The sequence below is a fragment of the Camelus bactrianus genome, chromosome 12, assembly GCF_048773025.1.
Source record: "Camelus bactrianus isolate YW-2024 breed Bactrian camel chromosome 12, ASM4877302v1, whole genome shotgun sequence".
NCBI classification, from domain to species: Eukaryota; Metazoa; Chordata; class Mammalia; order Artiodactyla; family Camelidae; genus Camelus; species Camelus bactrianus.
In genome coordinates, this window is record NC_133550.1 from 16,238,193 (window position 1) to 16,255,107 (window position 16,915).

The window sequence follows — 16,915 nt, forward strand, 5'->3', positions numbered from 1 at the left end:
CCTTTTTTAAATTAAATTTTTTTTGTTTAATTCTAACTGTCGTAGAATACACACAACATAAATTTTACCACCTTAATCATTTTTCAAGTGACAGTTCAGTAGTATTAAGTATATTCACATTGTTGTGCAATCAACCTTCAGAAATTTTTCATCCTGCAAAACTAAAATTCTACACCCATTAAACAACAACATCCCATTTCCCTCTTCCCCTTAGCCACTGGAAACCACCATTTTACTTCTTTCTATGAATTGAACTATTCTTTATAAATTTTGAATATTAGCCCCTTATCAGATATGTGATTTGCAAATATTTTCTCCCATTCAGTAGGTTGATTTTTCATTTTGGTGATGTTTTCCTTTTTCCGTACAGAAGCTTTTTAGTTAATTTAGTACCACTTGTTTATTTTTGCTCTTTTAACCTTTGCTATTGGTGTCAAATCCAAAAATAATTATTGCCAAGACCAATGTCAAGGAGCTTGCCATCTATGTTTTCTTCTGCAATTTTCTGATTTCAAGTCTTACACTCATATTTTAACCCATTTTGGGTTAATTTCTGTGTGTGATGTAGGATAGTAGTCCAGTTTCATTCTTTTGCCTGTGGCTGTCCCATTTTCCCAGCACCATATTTTGAAAAGACTGTCCTTTCCCCATTGTGTATTCTTGGATCCTCTGTCATAAATTGACCATATACGTGTGGGTTTATTTCTGGGATCTCTGTTCCATTCCATTGATCTCTGTGTGTGTTTTTATGCCAATACCATATTGTTTTGACTAGTATAACTTTGTAATATTGTTCAAAATCAGGGAGATTGATGCTTCTAGTTTTGGTCTTCTTTCCAAAGATTGCTTTAGCTCTTCAGGGTCATTTATGGTTCCATACAAATTTTGTAATTTTTTGTTCTATTTCTGTGAAAATGCTGGGAATTTTGAAAAGGATTGCATTCAGTTTGCAGATTGCTTTGGGTAGTATGGATATTTTAACTATATTAATTCTTCCAATCCATGACCATGAAATGTCTTTCCATTTATTTGTGTTTTCTTCAATTTCTTTCATTAATATCTTGTAGTTTTCAATATACAGGTCTTTCACCTTCTTGGTCAAATTTATTCCTAGGTATTTTATTCTTTTTTATGCAATTATAAATAGGATTATCTTCTTAATTTCTCTTTCTGATAGTTCATTATTAGTGTATAGAAAATGCAACAGATTTTTTGTGTATAATTTTGTATTTTGCAACTTTGCTGAATTCATTTTTTAGTTTTAACAGTTTTTTGATGGGATTCGTAGGGTTTTCTACACATAAGATTGTATCATCTGCAAATAGATGTAATATTATCTCCTCCTTTCTAATTTGGATGTCTTTTATTCTTTTTCTTGCCTAATTATTCTGGCTAGGACTTCCAGTAATATGTTGAATAGAAGTGGTGAGAATGGGCACCCTTGCCTTGTTCCAGATATTAGAGGAATAACTTTCAGCTTTTCACCATTGAGTATGATGTTAACTGTGGGCTTGTTATATATGGCGTTTATTATGTCAAAGTATGTTCGCTCTATACCTGCTCTGTTGAAAGCTTTCATCATGAAAGGGTGTTGAATTTTGTCACATACTTTCTCTGTATCGATTAAAATGATCATATGATTTTTTTCCCTTCGTTTTGTTACTTTGGTGTTTTTCATTCATTGATTTTCTTTTCTTTTCCTTTCTTTTTTTTTTTTTTTGAGTAAAGGTAGATTTATTTAGAGAGATACATACTGCATAGAGTATAAGGTAAGAGAAAAGAAAAATGTGTGGGAGTTGGATTCTCAGGTTAAAGTAAAACTAGGTACACACTCCATAGGTAGAGTGTGGGCCATATCCGAAAAGGAGGGGGTGAAATAGAGCCCATTGATTTTCATATATCGAACAATTTTTGCATCACTGGAAAAAATACCACTTGGTCATGACATATAATCTTATTAATGTGCTGTTTAATTCTGTTTGCTAGTATTTCATTGAGGATTTTTGCAACAATATTTATTAGGGATGTTAGTATGTAATTTTCTTTTTTAGAAGTATGTTTATCTAGCTTTGGTATGAGGGTCATTCTGGCCACAAAGAGTGAGTTGAGAAATGTTCCTTTGTCTTCAAATTTCTGGAAGAATGTTTGAGGAGTTGGTATTTTTCCCTTAACCACCATGCTATGTGTTAGCTTGTAATGTTATTCTTCGTCACTTGGCTTATCAAACTTTGTCTCTGCTCTCCTGTGTTTCTGACTTAATTTGCTGCAACTGCATTACCTATATCTGATTGTAGTAATCCCAGCACCTAACATCTGATCACTCTTTTGGCATGGTGATTTCATTCACAAAATCCAAATCTCACTCTTATTGTAAGGAGTTCGTTCTGTCTGAACCAAAATTGAAAGAGTAATTGATAAAGTTGGAAAGGAAGAAGCAGTGGTTCTTCATCTATCAGATTTACTGTGCCCTTTTAAAATATTTTTAACATCCTTTTTGTTCCTCTGAAATGAAATTCATAGGTAAAATATCTACACTTATACTTTAAAAAATTAATATGTAAGGGTAAATAAAAGTACTAATTTATAATAACATGAATTTCAATGTGTGAATTCTAGGTCAAACTTCACTGGGAATCATAACAAAGAAATAGAGGCTTGCATCCATATATAGAATTAAAATAAATATGAAAGCTACAAATACAGGCTGATACAAACGCAGGTTTATTGTACTGGCACTATACACTATTAGCAACAGTGCATTGCTAGTTGGTACTGTGGTGTTTCAGAACGGTGAAATTTGATTGCAGAAATTCTTTAGAACATTTTCCTCTCATTTACATAATATTTGCATTCTTGGAAATTTCAATAAACAATTAAACTTGGTTAAAAGATACTTTTTGTTTATATTTTAAATACAGTAATTTTCTAAGCTCAAATAGTTATAGTTTTTTTTTTTAACCTGTGTGAATGTTCCATGGGATCGTCAAAATTTATGCAGGATTGGGCCAGTTCTTCAATGTGTGTACTGTCCACTGCACTGTAGGATGGTATGGCATCCCTTAGCACCCTTTGCTAAATACAGTCAGTCCTCCCTCCCAGTCATTGTTACAACCAAAAATGCCTTCACAAATTTCTAAATGCCACATATGAGGCAGTAATTACCCTCACTGAGAACTACTGGGATAAAGTGATGAACAGAAGAAATTTGCTGATAGACTCTTGATGAGGGGAGATAAAGAAATAAAAGTTATGTTGAGGAATATTCTGATACCTGCTTTCCAGGTGTAAGGGTTAAGTAAAGAAAAAAAAGTAACTTCTTTTGGAGGAGGGTATAGCTCAGTGGTAGAGTGCATGCACGAGGTCCTGGGTTCAATCCCCAGTATCTCCATTTAAAAAAAAAGTAACTTCCTTTAATTAATTAGCTAATTAATTCATTTGTTTATAGCAGCCACAGTCTATAAGGCATTTTCACATATCTTACATGTCTCCTGTGAACTTAGCATCTCATTATTTTATAGATGAGTCAGGGCAGATCAGAATTTTTAAGTGAGTTACTAAAAGTCATTTTAATGAAAGCTAGAGTTGTCATCCAGATATGGTTTCAAACCCAGTATTTTTTCCAGTATATCATAGCAATACTAAGATGAAGGCAGAGAAAAAAGTTTTAAGAGAAAAATCTGAGACTTACAGAAAAGCTGGAATTAACAGAACTTTGATTAGACAGATTTGTAGTGACTGTCACTGATACTGTGGGAAGAAAGGTGATCAAAACTTATTGTCAAACTGAGGATTTATTGGGGTGGGTATAGCTCGGTGGCAGAGAGCATGCTTAGCATGCACAAGGTTCTGGCTTCAATCCCCAGTACCTCCCCTAAACCAACAACATCAACAACAAACTGAGGATTTATTAATATATTTCCCCCTTCTTATTCTTATAGGGCCTTAATATGGAGCTGAGTGACATAATGCACAATGTGCAGCGGATATTAAATCGCTATACTGTTGATGAGCATGTGCACTCTGGAAGGAAGATATTCCTTGAAGAACATAAGAAACGGAGAACAAGTTTGCTGGAGAAACTAGCTGCTTATATTAAGTCTGCTGATATTAAAGACAAGACTCTTGCCGACTTCCTGGCCTGGTTGGAAGAATGGCGTAAGTTTCCAGAAGTGGCTTAAAGTTATTAGAAAAGCTAGAGAACAGAAATTTGAAAGATTATAAGTAAATTTATAAGTAAATTTGAAAGATTAGAAGAAGACTAAAGAAGAAAAGACTAAGGAACCGTTGTTCTCTGTTCCAGTAAGAATAAAATAAGGAATATAAAAACTTGCTCACTCAGTATCAGCTTTTCTGGCCTCCTTGCTTTTCTTCAAGCATGCCAGCATGCTCCTCCTAGTGTCTTTATGCTTCCTATTCCCTTCCCTGGAACATTTCCCACCAGGTAGCCAAATGGCTCATTCTCTGCTTGTATCTCACTTTTAAATGAGATGTTCTCTGACTATCCCCATTCTCTACCCCTGGCATTGTTCATTATTCTTTAGTCTTCTTTATTTTTGTCTATAACATTTCTTACCATCTGACATACTGTATAATTAATGATTTTTATTTTTTATTTTTTATTTTTTGTCTATCTCCTTTCACTAGAATGTAAAAGCATGAAGTCAGGGAATTTGCTATATCTTTAGAGGAGACACTGGTTGAATCAAAGAATGAATAAGCTAAGAACACAAAAAATAAATTTCATTTAGTTACAAGAAATCTCATGTAATAGGGATTATAAAATACTAGCTAACCTACCAAAGGAATTAACTGGTGTTTAGATCCCCAATATTAAAACACATGTTTTAGATATCTACTTTCCTAAAGTCAAGAAACTAAACCAAATAGACACCTTTTAACCAGATTCATGTTTTCATGTCCAAGACTTACTATTCAGCCTTCTATTCCAAGTCTCTTCTTTTTTTCATTTCTTCATAGAGAAAAGCCTCAGAATAACAATAAGTATGAGATACCTCTATTTCCTAATACTACAATATTGAGTTGTTAGCCAATATTATAAGTCTATATGGTTATAATTATTTTTCTGCACAAAAGTAATTTTTTTTTACCCCTCTTCAAGATGCCATTCTGTCTGGGATGACTGCAATCAATACTGATGAACACTACCACTGGATAGCACAAATGGAGATGTTACCAGAAACATTCAAATCTATTGAGAACAGTGTTAAGATACTGAGTAGGATTAGTACATCTATGCTTGAAGAAAAGAGGAAACAAAAGAAAACAACAGGTAAGTGCTTTAAGACATTGGAAATAGATTTAACTTTTTCTAAAAAAGAGATTTATTGAGTGATAATTTATGTACCATAAAGTTCACCCACATTAATTGTACAATTCAGTGCCTTTTAGTAAATTTAGAGTTGTGGAACTGTCACCACAATCTAATTTTAGAACATTTTTATCACCCCCAAAATATCCCTTCAGGCCCACCTGCAGTCAATCCTCATTCCTACCCTCAGACAACCACTAATCTATTTTCTGCCTCAATAGATTTGCCTTTCCTGAATATTTCATAAAATGGAATTATATTTATTTTATGTAGCCTTTTATGTCGGTTATGTCTGTTTTCTTTCATCATCATGTATGATGCTTTTGAAGTTCATACATGTTATAGGATTTATCAGTAGCTTCTTCCTTCCTATTGTCAATTGTACACCATTGTTTGCATATACCAAACTTTGTTTACCCACTGAGCAGTTCATGGACATTCGGATTGGTCCCACTTTTTGGCTTTTATAAATAATGCTGCTATCAACACACACATATAAGTTTTTGTGTGGACATAAGATTTTCATGTCTTTTTGGTAGATACCTACTAGTAGAATTTCTACGTCATTTTTGTCTATTGCTGGTAAACTTATGTTTAGCTCTTTAAGAAATTCTTAACTGATTTCCCAAATGACAGCACCATTTCACATTTCCATCAATGTATTAGGGTTTCAGTTTCTTTACATCCTTGGTAACACTTGTTATTGTCTTTTTTATTACAGCCTTTCTAATAGGTGTGAGGTGGTATTGCATTTGGTTTTAATTTGCATTTCCCATGACTAATGCTGTTGAGCACTTTTTCGTGTGCTTATTAGTCACCCCTATATCTTCTATTCAAATACTTACCTATTTTTATGATTGAGTTTTAAGAGTATCCTTATATATCCTGGATACAAGTCCTTTATCAGAAAAGTGATTTGCAAATATTTTCTCCCAGTGCGTGGCTTGCCTTTCCATTTTCTTAATGGTGCCTTGAAGCCCCAGAGTGTTTAATTTTGATGAAGCTCAATCAATTTATCATTTTTTTCCTTATATTGATCATGGTTTTAGTGTTGTATTAAGCATGTGATTTGGGGGGAGGGTATAGCTCAAGTGGTAGAGCCACATGCTTAGCATGTGGGAGATCCTGGGTTCAATCCTCAGTATTACCTCTAAGAATAAATAAATAAATAAACCTAATTATCTCCCCCTACCGAAAAAAAAGAAAAGAAAAAAAGAACATGTATCAGTCAGGGTTCAACCATGGAAGCAGAACCAGGAGATTATATGTTATCTCTCTCTCCAATCTATCTATTTATCACACTGCAATTGAGGAACAATCCTTTGTATTTTTTAAATCCTTTTAAATTTATTAGGACTTGTTTTATAGCCTAGCATATGATCTATTCTAGACAGTGTTTCATGTGCTCTTGAAAAGAATACTCTGTTGTTGGGTGGAGTGTTCTCCAGTTGGTATATATTGTTGTTCAAATCTTCTACATATATCTTTACTGATTTTCTATCTAATTGTTCTATCCATTATTGAGAGTGGGATATTGAACTCAACTATTATTGTTACTTTTCTCTTTAATTGTCAGGTTTTTTTTTTTTTAACATTTTTTTAATTGAGTTATAGTCATTTTACAATGTTATGTCAAATTCCAGGGTAGAGCACAATTTTTCAGTTATACATGAACATACATACATTCATTGTCACATTCTCTTTCGCTGTGAGCCACCACAAGATCCTGTATATATTTCCCTGTGCTACACAGTGCAATCTTGTTTATCTACTCTACATTTTGAAATCCCAGTCTGTCCCTTCCCACCCCCCGTCCCCTGGCAACCACAAGTTTGTATTCTATGTCTATGAGTCTGTTTCTGTTTTGTATTTATGTTTTGTTTTGTTTTGTTTTGTTTTGTTTTGTTTTGTTTTGTTTAGATTCCACATATGAGCGATCTCATATGGTATTTTTCTTTCTCTTTCTGGCTTACTTCACTTAGAATGACATTCTCCATTAACATCCATGTTGCTGCAAATGGTGTTATGTTGTCGGTTTTTATGGCTGAATAGTATTTCATTGTATAAATATACCACATCTTCTTTATTCAGTCATCTGTTGATGGACATTTAGGCCGTGTCCATGTCTTGGCTATTGTAAATAGTGCTGCTATGAACACTGGGGTGCAGGTGTCTTTTTGAAGTAGGGTTCCTTCTGGATATATGCCCAGGAGCGGGATTCCTGGGTCATATGGTAAGTCTATTCCTAGTCTTTTGAGGAATCGCCATACTGTTTTCCACAGTGGCTGCACCAAACTGCATTCCCACCAGCAGTGTTATTTTGTCAGTTTTTGCTTCCTGTATTTTAAGGCTCTGATGTTAGATGTACATGTGTTTATAATTGTGATAGCTTCCTGGTGAACTGACCCTTTCATCATTATAAAATGTCCCTTACTGTCTCTAAAACCATTTTTTTTTTTTGCTCGTAATATCTATTTTGTCCAGTCTTAATATAGTCTTTCTAGGTCCCCTGTGGTTACTGCTTGTAAGGTTTTGGGAGAAAGATCACAGAGGTAAAGTACCATTGTCACAATATCATTTCAAGGATACATATTATCAAACGATTTATGACTTGATGTTGACCTTGATCACTTAGCTAAAATAGTGCTTGTCAGGTTTCTTCACTGCAAATTTACTCTTTTCCCTTATTTTGCATACTGTGCTCTTTAAAAGGAAGTCTGTATGTGCAGCCCACATTTAAGGATTGGAGAGTTATGCTCCTCCTCCTCTAGGATGGAGTACCTACATAAATTATTTGAAGTTTTTATGCACAAGAGTTTATCTATTCTCTCTCATTTATTAATTTATTCAATTATTTATTTATATCAAAATAAACTCACAGATATTTAATACTTTGGGTTATAATCCAATACTACCTTATTTTCTAGGTCAAGTTGTTCCAGCTTTGGGCATCAGGACCTCTTTCAGTTGGTTCTTGTGCCCCTTTGACATGCCTCTAGCAATGTGGTTTATTTATGTATATATTTTAGTACTTCCTTACTTTCTGGTACTTACAAGATGCTTCAAGTTCATCTTGAATATTTCCTGCCCCAGTCCTAGAATCTGCCATTTCCCCAAGAATTTCCAGTTCTTTTAATTGGAGAATACTACTAAAAGCCAAGATCCGGTTGCTAGGTGTGATCATTGCTACTGGGGTCATTTCTGTTCAGCCCTCTCATCTGACAGAGCAATAAATAAATAAATAAATAAATAAATAAATAAATAAATAAATAAATAAATAAATGTGTACTAACCCATGAATATATACATATCTCAAAGTATATGTAAAATCATCTATAACTATGTTAAATTAAACATGAGTACTTCTTGATGTCTCTAATGCTAATCCATTATCACATGGATCATTCTAGCCATAATAAATTTCTACACAAACAATGAGAAATCTGTTCCTACCTTCTACCATTCATTTACTTAATTGCTCAGTTCCAGTATACACGTATAGCAGTATCAGAATTATTAACCCATATCCCTATGGGAAATAATTTATGAACTGGAGTACATTCCTCATATGTAGTTCCTTTTGCCTTCATTCTTACAGAATCCTTTCATTTCCAGTTACTTGGGTCAGCAACACTCTTCCCCCTCTCCCCTCACTCCCACCATTTCTTTCAGTGAGGTTGTGTCATATATTTCTAACACAGTTAGATTCTCTTTTCATAGACTGAATTCCTCCCTAGGCTCCTTTGACCTCCTAGATGGTTATTTTTAAAAATTTGCCTACCTCAAGTTTCGCTCTTTGTACTGTAGAGTTCTGTGGGGTTTGACAAATGTATATTGTCCGTATCCACCATTACAGTATCATATGGAATAGTTTTTCCATCCTAAGAATCTCCTGAGTTTCATCCTTCCCCTCTTTCCCCAAGACTCTGGCAACTACTGCTTTTTTAGTGTCCCTGTAGTTTTGACTTATCAAGAATGTCATGTAATTGGAATTATGTAGTATATAGCTTTTTCAGACTGGTTTCTATCTCTTAGCAATACATGTTTAAGTTTTCTCTGTGTCTTTTTGTGGCTTAATAGCTTAATTTCTTTTTACTGCTGAATACTATTTCATTGTACAGATGTACCAGAGTTTGTTTATCCACCTATTAAAGGATATTTTGGCTGCTTCCAGGTTTTGGTAATTAAGAATAAAGCTACTGTAAACATTCTCATGCAAGTTTTTTTTGTGTGGACATAACTGAGTAAGTATCTAGAAGCATGATTACTGGATCATATGATAAGACTACATTACTCTTTAAGTAATTTTGTAAGAAACTGCCAAACTGTCTTCTCAAGTATTGGTACCATTTTTCATTCTCACCAGCAATAAACAAGAATTCCTGTTGCTCCATATCCTTGCTAGTATTTGCTATTGTCTGTTTTTTGTTTGTTTGTTTGTTTTGGGGGGTTGGCTGTTTTAATGAGTGTGTAACAGTATCTCATTGAAATTTCAATTCGCTAATGACAAGTAATATTGAGCATCTTCTCATATGCTTACTTGCCATTAGTATATATTATTTCTTACCTTCATTTTTAAAAAAAACAAGGGTTGTAGATGCATGCCACTTCGAAAAGGGCATTATTTCAGGGAATGAATGTGATAGACATTCTGTAACACATTTAGAGAAGTGTTTAAAAACACAGTATCAGCTATGGATATGTGAATGTTCACTGCAAGCTACTTTTTGACCGGAGTGTTATTTCAGTAAACAGATGTGATAGCTCTCCTATAATACATATAGGGAAGTGTTTAAAAACACATGAAGTAAGGATCGTTATGAGAGTTGTACATGCATGCTACTTTGAGAAGAGTGTTATTTTAGGGAATGGATGTCTTACCTTCACTTTTGGAAGAATAGATTTGCTGGATATAGAATTCTTGGTGAGCAATATTATTCTTTCAGCACTTTGAATATATAATCCCACTGCATTCTACCTCCATTGTTTCCGCTAAGAAGTGTCTTGTTAAATTTTCTGTGGTTCCCCTGTTCTTAATGAGTCTTCTTAATTGTGATGAGTCATTTTTCTCTTTTTGCTTTAAAGATTCTCACTTTGTCTTGCTTTCAACAGTTTGACTATGATGTTCTTTCTAGATATGGATCTTTTTGTGTTTATCCTACTTAGAATTTGCTGAGCTTCTTGAATGTGTAGATGAATGTTTTTCATGAAATTTGGGATGATTTGGCCATTATTTCTTCAAATATTTTAATGCCCCTCCCCTTCTTCTGGGACTTCTATTGCTTGTACACTGGAACATTGCTTGATGGTGTCCCACAATTCTCTGAAGCTTTGTTCATTTTTCTTTTTTCTTTTTCCTTCCTGTTCTTCAGATAAGACAATATCTTGTAATCTAACATCAAGTTAGCTGCTTATTTCCTTCTGTCATTTCAAATATGCTGTTGAGTGAATTTTTCGTTTGTTGTTATACTACTCAACTCTAATTTTTCCACTTGGTTTTCTAATTTCCATCTCTTTATTGATATGTTCTATTTATAGTAATTGTTATACTTTCCTTTTATTTAAAATATAGTTTCTTTTAGTTCTTTGAACATATTTATAATTGCTTCTTTGGATGTCATTTTTTTCTGGTAAGTCCAACATCTTGCCCACCTCCTTGCCCAAGTCCCTGAGACAATTTCTATTGACTGCTTTTTCCTCCTTTGTATGGGTCACATTTTTCTGATTCTTTGCATGCTGCTTTTATGTTGAAAACCAGACATTTTAGATAATATATTGTAGCAACTCTGGATTTTGATTTTCCTTGCAACCTCCAGAGTTTGTTTTTATTGCCTTTTTGGTTTGTTTTCTTAGTGACTTGCCTGGACTAACTGGGTGGAGTCTGTATTCCCCACAGTGAGCAGCTACTGATATCTCTGCTCAGTTTTTCCTTCTTTTTTTCTTTTCATTTTTCTTTTTAAAACCAAATTTTATTTGTTTTTGCTTTTTTTTTTAGGGGGCAGAGGTAATTAGGTTTCTTTATGTATTTTTTATTTATTTTTGTTTGTTTGTTTGCTTGTTTTTTTCATTCTCTTTTTTAAATTAATTTTTTATTTTACTTTAATTTTTAGTGGAGGTACTGGGGATTGAACCCAGGACCTTGTGCATGCTAAGCACGCTCACTATTGCTGAGTTATACCCTCCCCCTTTAAACCCAAATTCTAGGGGTTACCTTTGGGTCAGCATAGCTTAGTGGTCAGTCAATGATTAGCTAATCATTAATTAATCCAGTAAGGTTTCTACTCTTTGCTAATGGATCTGTGTATGGGTTAAGGAAATACTGTTTAAGTATTACTTTGCTCCAGATCAAATCAACCCCCTCAGGCAGTAGAGCTGTCAGCCCTCACAGCTTGCCTCACCCTGATAGAACTAGCAGGCCATAGGGCTGGAGAATTGGAGATGAAAGTAGCTCCAGGCTAAAAGATCATAGACTTCCATTGTTCTTACTGAGGTTCAGTACTTTTTCTCGAATAAATTATTCTTAATTTATTGCATGCTTTTGGTCAGTTTCCAAGTCCTAAAATGGTTGTTCTTGTCAGTTTTGTTCAGTTTTGCCATTGCTTTTTTAGGAAAAAATTGCTGAGTTTCTCATTCAGCTCTTTTGGAAATCCCTTCAAATGTCTGACTTCTGTCTGTTCTTTTGTGATCCTTTTGAAAGAACCAAGTTTAGCTTTGATGTAGAAAAAGGAGAAAAGAAAGATAGAAACCCAAGAAATAAAATGGAAAGCACCAAACATAAGCAAAACCCAAGGAAAGTTTTGGCTTACATTACATCTAATCCCAAAATTGTAACTGAAAGTAAGCTGAAGGCACAGCTGAGTTCTCCTAAACTCTGGAAGAAGTTCTAGCTGATTGTGGAAAAAGAGTCATTCTTTTAAAAATAATACTATTTATTTTGGGGCCAAAGTTTCCTCATGAATCTTTACCTTATGTCTACCTGTTAATTTAGGCTAAATTCCTTAGGCTTAGCCATAGACAGAGCACAACACAAAAGAAGAAATGCAATCTCATTATTTTATGGTTTTTTTTTTTTTTTTTTGTATCTTCTAGCATTTAGAGGTTCTCTATGGAAATCCTGGAAAGAAAGAGTTATAAAGCGACCTGCAGCAGCTCATGCTTTAAGACCAGATCAGATGATTAGTGATGAATTTGCAACAAATACAAAGGTTTCAGAAATCCAAGATATGCTACAGGAACTCATAGGTACTGCAATGTTCAATAAATTGGAAAACAATGCTATTAAATATATATCAGCAACAATAAGAAACCTTTCTAAAGCTTTGAGTACACTAAAGGATGAAGTAAAATTTATTAACCTCCAAAGTGCCAATATGTACATAAATGAGACAAGTGAAGGAGAAAAAGAGATTTCCCTGAAGATAGTACAAGATCTCAGTGAAAAAAATGAAATGCTTCAGCAGAAGCTTCAAGAAGCTGAAGAAAAATATGAACAACTCATTCAATCCAAAGGTGTAGAACACCAAGCATTGCCCACATCAACGTTGGAAGTGTTATCTGAGCCTTCTCCACAATCATCCATGGCCGTTAGCCAAGCTCACATAGAAGACAGTATAGACAACATTTTATCCAAAGAATTTAAAAACACTCCAGATGAGGTCCAAAGAAAAGGGACCAAACTCTTGGGGATCAAGTGGGACTCAGCTATTTCATATATAGATCCAGCAGAAATGATTTCAGATTTAACTGACCAGCAATACTCTTTACTTGAAAAAAAACAGAAAAAGTCTTCTGAAGATATCACTGAAGATAAGATATCAGAGAAGAAAGGTGGTGCCTATGAGAAAGATGAGACTAATCAGTATCAATCACAGAAAGGAAAGCATGTGAAAGGTCCACCTGTCCCCAAAACATCTGAATCAAGTTCAAATGATGATAAAGGTAAACACAAAGTTGCAGGGACCAAACTTGATCACCACTTTGAGTTACCAGCACTGGAAGAGAAGAGAAAAGAAATAAAATCTTTTTCTGAAGCCAAATCAAAGTCATCCACTGAATCAAAAAGTCAACATGCCCTTGCTGATTTCCCTTCTACTGACACAAAGAGCCAAGGTGGCAAAAGTGGAACAAGTAGTTTATGGGAACAACTCAGGAAGGCCAAACCTGAATATTCACTTAGCAAAAGCCAAATTTCTTCGGGGAATAAAGAGGAACTTACCACTGAGTCAACAGACAAAGAGGGCAAACATAAGATGAGTAGCCTAGCAGAACCATTCAGGTTGAGCCAACTGGATTATTCCAATGAGAAACTGAAAACAAAAGGAAAGAAACACCAAACCTCTCCAGGAACCACTGCAAGCAAAGAAGAAAAAACTGAAGAGAAGGATATGTTAGTCTCCAACAAGAAAGTTAAGTCTTATGAACTTGTTAAATCACAACCTAGGACAACTAAAGAGACTTCAGACTCTACCAGAGCTCTAGGAAGTCCAGACAGCAAAAATGAACAGAATAACATAGAAGAATTTCAGAAAGCCATAATGGCATTCCTAAAAGAGAAAACTGATAACATAGGAAAGCCTTTGGATAAAAAGACTGTGCCAAAAGAGGAGTTGTTATTAAATATAGCAGAAGTTGAAAAATTAGGAATCATAAAGACAAAAATGGAGGAATATTTCCAAAAAGTGGCTGAATCTGTGACAAAAATCTTGAGAAAATACAAAGATATAAAAAATGCAGGACAAGTTGGAGAGAAACCTATGAAACAAAAAAAGGAAGTCTCATTTATGCCAGGATTGCATTTTCAGAAGCCGATTAGTGCAAAATCGGAAATTAGTGCCTTACTTTCACATGAGAGCCTTGACCCACTAACTTACAATTTAATACAAATGATCTTGACTGAAATAGAAAGTGAAAGAGATGTTCCAGTAGCCTCAACAGTAGGGAGAGACCATAAGGAGAAGGAAAAACAAAGACAGGAGGAATATTTGCAAGAGGGTCAACGTAAGAATTTTGGTACAATTTTCAAACACCACTTGCAAGAAGAAAGGAGCTATGAGACGATAAATCAGAATTTGGAGAAGGAAGGGAAATGGCTCCCAGTGAAGGAGGGAAAGCAAAGGCAACAGAGGCAGATACAGTGGCAAGAAGAAGAGGTGTGGAAGGAACAGCAAAAACAGAGGATGCAAAAGCAGACTAAGCCAGATGAGAAGCAAAAGCAAGGGGAAGAGGAGAGAGAAGGGCATCAGAAGCCAAAGCAGCAGCAGCTGGAAGCAGGGAAGCAAAAAATAAAAGAGCAAGGGGTGCTCTTGGAGAGGGAGAAAAGACAGCAGATGATGCAGGTTCAGGAAGTGAGACACCTGGAGCAAGAAAGCAGTTGGGAGAGAGAGGAGGAGAAGCAGAAGCCAAGGAGAAAGGTAGAGGACCATGAAAGGCAGAGTCAGAAAACAGCAAAGGATCAAACGAAGACTTCTGAAGAGCTAGAACAGTTTCTCAGTCAAACTTCAGTGACATTGCCTCCTACGTGGAAGAGCATAACAAAAGATGCATTCCAGTTACAGCAAACAAAAAAGTTCAAAAGGAATCTTAAGAAATTAGAGATTCTTGAGGAAGGACAGCACCCCATACCAATCACTCCTCCCACTTTCACAGATTCTTCCTCACCCAGGGTCTTTTCTATTTCTGGACAGTCTCCCACAAAGTCCATCACTCTTACCCCTCAGCAGGCTCAGGCAATAGAAATTGATCTCACCCCTGAGGAGACCCAGACACTGGGAATCACTCCTACCTCTCATCACTTTCAGGCGTTGGAGGAAACCCCTACTTCTAAGATGTCCCAGGGTTTGGAAGCAGCCCACATACTTGAGCAGGCACAGGCAGTGAGGACTCTTCTCATTCTTGACCAGATCCTTAAATCGAAGACCCCTTTCAAACTTCAGCAGGAACAGGTATTAGAGGCATCTCTCACTCCAGAACAAGCCCAGGTACTGAGGATCCCAATTACCCCTGAGCAGGCCAAGGCAGAGGGGACCACTGTCACACCTGAGCAGGCCTACGCTCAAAGCATCACTCTCACCCCTCAGCAGGCCCAGGCACTGGGGATCCCTCTCATCCCTGAGCAGGCCCAGGCTCAAAGCATCACCCTCACCCCCCAGCAGGCCCAGGCACTGGGGGTCACACTCACCCCTGAGCAGGCTCAGGCTCAAAGCATCACCCTCACCCTTCAGCAGGCCCAGGCATTGGGGGTCACCCTCACCCCTCAGCAGGCCCAGGCACTGGGGGTCACACTCACCCCTGAGCAGGCCCAGGCTCAAAGCATCACTCTCACCCCTCAGCAGGCCCAGGCATTGGGGGTCACCCTCACCCCTCAGCAGGCCCAGGCACAGGGGGTCACTCTCATCCCTCAGCAGGCCCAGGCTCAAGGCATTACCCTCACCCCTCAGCAGGCCCAGGCACTGGGGATCACACTCACCCCTCAGCAGGCCCAGGCACTGGGGGTCACTCTCATCCCTGAGCAGGCCCAGGCTCAAGACATCACCCTCACCCCTCAGGAGGCCCAGGCACTTGGGGTTACACTCACTCCTCAGCAGGCCCAGGCAGTGGGGGTCACACTTACCCCTGAGCAGGCCCAGGCTCAAAGAATCACCCTCACCCCTCAGCAGGCCCAGGCATTGGGGGTCACACTCACCCCTCAGCAGGCCCAGGCACAGGGGGTCACACTCACTCCTCAGCAGGCCCAGGCTCAAGGCATCACCCCTATCCCTCAGCAGGCCCAGGCATTGGGGGTCACACTTACCCCTGAGCAGGCCCAGGCTCAAAGAGTCACCCGTACCCCTCAGCAGGCCCAGGCACTGGGGGTCACACTCACCCCTGAGCAGGCCCAGGCTCAAAGCATCTCCCTCACCCCTCAGCCGGCCCAGGCACTGGGGGTCACTCTCACCCCTCAACAGGCCCAGGGTTTGGGGGTCCCTTTCACTTTAGAACAGGCTCAAGTATTGCAGGTTTCTCTCTCTCCAGAACAGTTTGGAGAATTAGGGGCCCCTCTCCTCTCAGATAAAGTCTATGACTTAGAATCTCCCCATACCCCAGAACAAATCCAACTTTTGGGAACCCCGTTCACCCCAGGACAGGCCCGTTCCATGGGTATTACCCTTATGTCTGAGCAGGGTCTAAAATCTAGACCTTCTCTCATTAATGAGCAGCCCTCACGATGGTTGGTTGGTCCTCCTTCAGGATATACCCTGGGAGTTGAGGTCTTTTCCATTGCTGATAAATCTGTAACAGCAAGTGCTCCTCACATTCCTAAGCAGTCTCCTGCATCACCTGCTCCTGTTGCTGAGAAGTCCCCTATATTTGAGGTCTCTTCTACTCCTCTGCAGATATCAAGGTCTCCTCTTACACAAGCCCCCCTTGCCCCTGGGAAATCTGTAGGAATGAGGATTCCTTCAGACCCTGGGAAGCTCCTGGCACCACAGACTTTTCCTTCCTCTAGACAGACCCCAGTTTCTCAGGGTCAATCCACCTCTGTTCAGCTCCCAACACCAGTTCACAGCCTAATATCTGGGTTTCCTCCCATTCCAGGGCAGCCCCTTG

General features: G+C 37.4%; 1 protein-coding gene and 1 long non-coding RNA gene across 2 annotated transcripts in view; one reads left to right on the plus strand and one right to left on the minus strand.

Moving 5' to 3' along the window:
- Positions 1-16,915, minus strand: part of LOC141579384 (uncharacterized) — an 89,207-nt gene that overhangs the window by 23,482 nt on the left and 48,810 nt on the right. The window lies entirely within an intron of this gene.
- Positions 1-16,915, plus strand: part of FAM186A (family with sequence similarity 186 member A) — a 61,611-nt gene that overhangs the window by 20,924 nt on the left and 23,772 nt on the right. Inside the window, exons 2-4 of the mRNA XM_074375900.1 lie at positions 3,939-4,155; positions 5,120-5,290; positions 12,419-16,914. Of these exons, the coding sequence (XP_074232001.1) occupies positions 3,939-4,155; positions 5,120-5,290; positions 12,419-16,914 (4,884 nt within the window). The remainder of the gene's footprint in view (positions 1-3,938; positions 4,156-5,119; positions 5,291-12,418; position 16,915) is intronic.